This window comes from Olea europaea, unplaced genomic scaffold (genome assembly GCF_002742605.1).
Source record: "Olea europaea var. sylvestris unplaced genomic scaffold, O_europaea_v1 scaffold6143, whole genome shotgun sequence".
In the NCBI taxonomy this organism is placed as follows: Eukaryota; Viridiplantae; Streptophyta; class Magnoliopsida; order Lamiales; family Oleaceae; genus Olea; species Olea europaea.
The window spans coordinates 1-2,068 of NW_019264496.1; the positions used below are offsets into that span (position 1 = coordinate 1).

General features: G+C 35.6%; 1 protein-coding gene across 1 annotated transcript; it reads right to left on the minus strand.

Moving 5' to 3' along the window:
- Window positions 1-12: 12 nt before the first annotated feature.
- LOC111389715 (polyadenylate-binding protein 2-like) lies at window positions 13-2,048 on the minus strand. The gene has a single exon (XM_023014661.1). The coding sequence runs from the start codon at window positions 1,174-1,176 to the stop codon at window positions 811-813; it is 366 nt and encodes a 121-aa protein (XP_022870429.1). The 5' UTR covers window positions 1,177-2,048; the 3' UTR covers window positions 13-810.
- Between the last annotated feature and the right edge of the window lie 20 nt (window positions 2,049-2,068).

The window sequence follows — 2,068 nt, forward strand, 5'->3', positions numbered from 1 at the left end:
TGAATCGTGGAGCTCAAGATGTTATTAATGGACCAAAACAGAAAATGCTTTCGAGAAACAACGGTTAGGTATACTTTATGAGAGGTTTTGCTTTTGCCATGAAGGCTAGAGATGTTAGCAATCAGCACAATTCCTTATTTCTAGGGATTTGATCATTTGTTATTATATTATCATGATCTCTGGGCTTTCTCAACTTCTACAAAGATATATTTGATATTGTTGTCTTTTATTCTTGGGTCGTGTGTATTTTCACTGGGCAAAGATGGCTGAGCAACCCTCTAATCATATTTCCTCGTACTATTCAACCAGGGAAGGGCTTGACCATCTTGATAACCCAACTCTTTAAATCAGTCAACTATTATGCATTATAAGACGCTGTATTATGAATGGAAATAGCGTAGAATCATAGACGGATTAGGCAACAACTCTGTGTATATATATGTGGATGGTTCTAATTCAAAACAGAGAACTAGTCTTCAAACAATTAAAGAAACTTTCCTTGCCAATATATACTGATTAAAAATTTCAGTACAACCAAAATCCACTGCAAATCTTGCGACATATGTTGCTCAGTATATGGAATCATCATTCTGCAAAACATGACCAATGTACAAAATATATTTGCAGTTGGGAATATTTATTTGTTTACCATCAAATTTAAAATATTGTATATCCTTGAGAACAACAAGAAGCATATATCATGAATCTTAAGAATCCAAAAGATCATTTGAAACTAAAAAATATTTATTATAAACCCAAAGTATTTGATCTATCAAATTCAAAACCTAAATATAACCCGAAGACTTTATTCTAGTTTCTTGTGGCCTCACTAGAAAAGAGTTGGTTCCAGATGGCCGGGAACCACGAAAGGCACCCAAGAAACAAGGTTGTCACTGTTGAATGCGAGTCCACTTGGTCAGCCGAGCTGCTAGCCGACGGAGCTCCCATCAGGACTTCCATAGCCTCGGCAACTCTTGCATTCAGAGCATCCTCTGATACAAGCAAATGCAGAACGTCTGCCAGGGGAAGCTCCAGAAACATACCTGTAATTTTTAGTGCATTATCATGCTCCAATTCATCAACAAGAGGACATAAATTCTCACGCAGAATATAATACTGCTCTCTAGCCGTTGCAGTGGCAAGGATAGAAGTAAAAGAAGCAACTGTAATATTCATCTACCGTATTATAGCATCTAGATTGGGCATGTTGTCTGGATTATTAAGCATGCCATGCACGTCATGTGGGAATGGATACATATCCCATTCATCTGAGACAGAGAGGATGTCTTTGTGAACATCAGGCATTGGCAGATGATGATTCAGCTGTCCCGGCATCTGACGCTGCATCATTGTCTAGGCCCTCTAACAATTAATATAGCCAGTGATAACATGTTATGATAGTAAATGAAATTCCCGATAACTAAGAAATACTTTTATATTTATACTTTTATTTTATATGTTACTATATTACCGGTTATCAAGTAAAACAGTGAAACACAGGATATCTTATAGTGTGTATAAAATTAACTTGGGGTCTATTGTTAATAAAGCTATTTGAAGCTCATGCCTTGACTCCCGTTTCACGCGAGGCTTCATTAATTGCTTTGAAATTTATGCCTTAGTGCCATTTATTAGGTTTACACCTCAAGGTCTAAGCATTAGGGAGGCTAAGGTATGCATTAATTTATCTTTTCGGCGCTTTTTATTACTAGCCTCTTATAGGAAAAGCAATAATAGGAAGTGTGTGATGGGCTACCTTTCTCCATTTACTATCTTGATAAATATAATCTTAAATATTTTGCATTGTGAAAATTAATAATAAGACTATAAAAATCGAACTGATCTAAAGTTTTTGTCTAAGGCGTTTAAAGAAAAATTCCCCCTTCTTTGTGGACAACGATTGATAATTTTTATTGCCCATTGTCATTTATTAGGGATTGGTTACATTCGAATATGAACACCCACTGCCATATTTTCATAAAATAATCAAAAGGTTCACTACACCAAGGACATGTAAGAATCACACTAGTATGCTTGACAATTGTAAATTTCGACATAAAGAAAACAT

What these genes read in the sequence shown, in the direction of transcription:
- LOC111389715 (XM_023014661.1), bottom strand. Translation starts at nt 1,176, where the DNA reads ATGAATATTACAGTTGCTTCTTTTACTTCTATCCTTGCCACTGCAACG.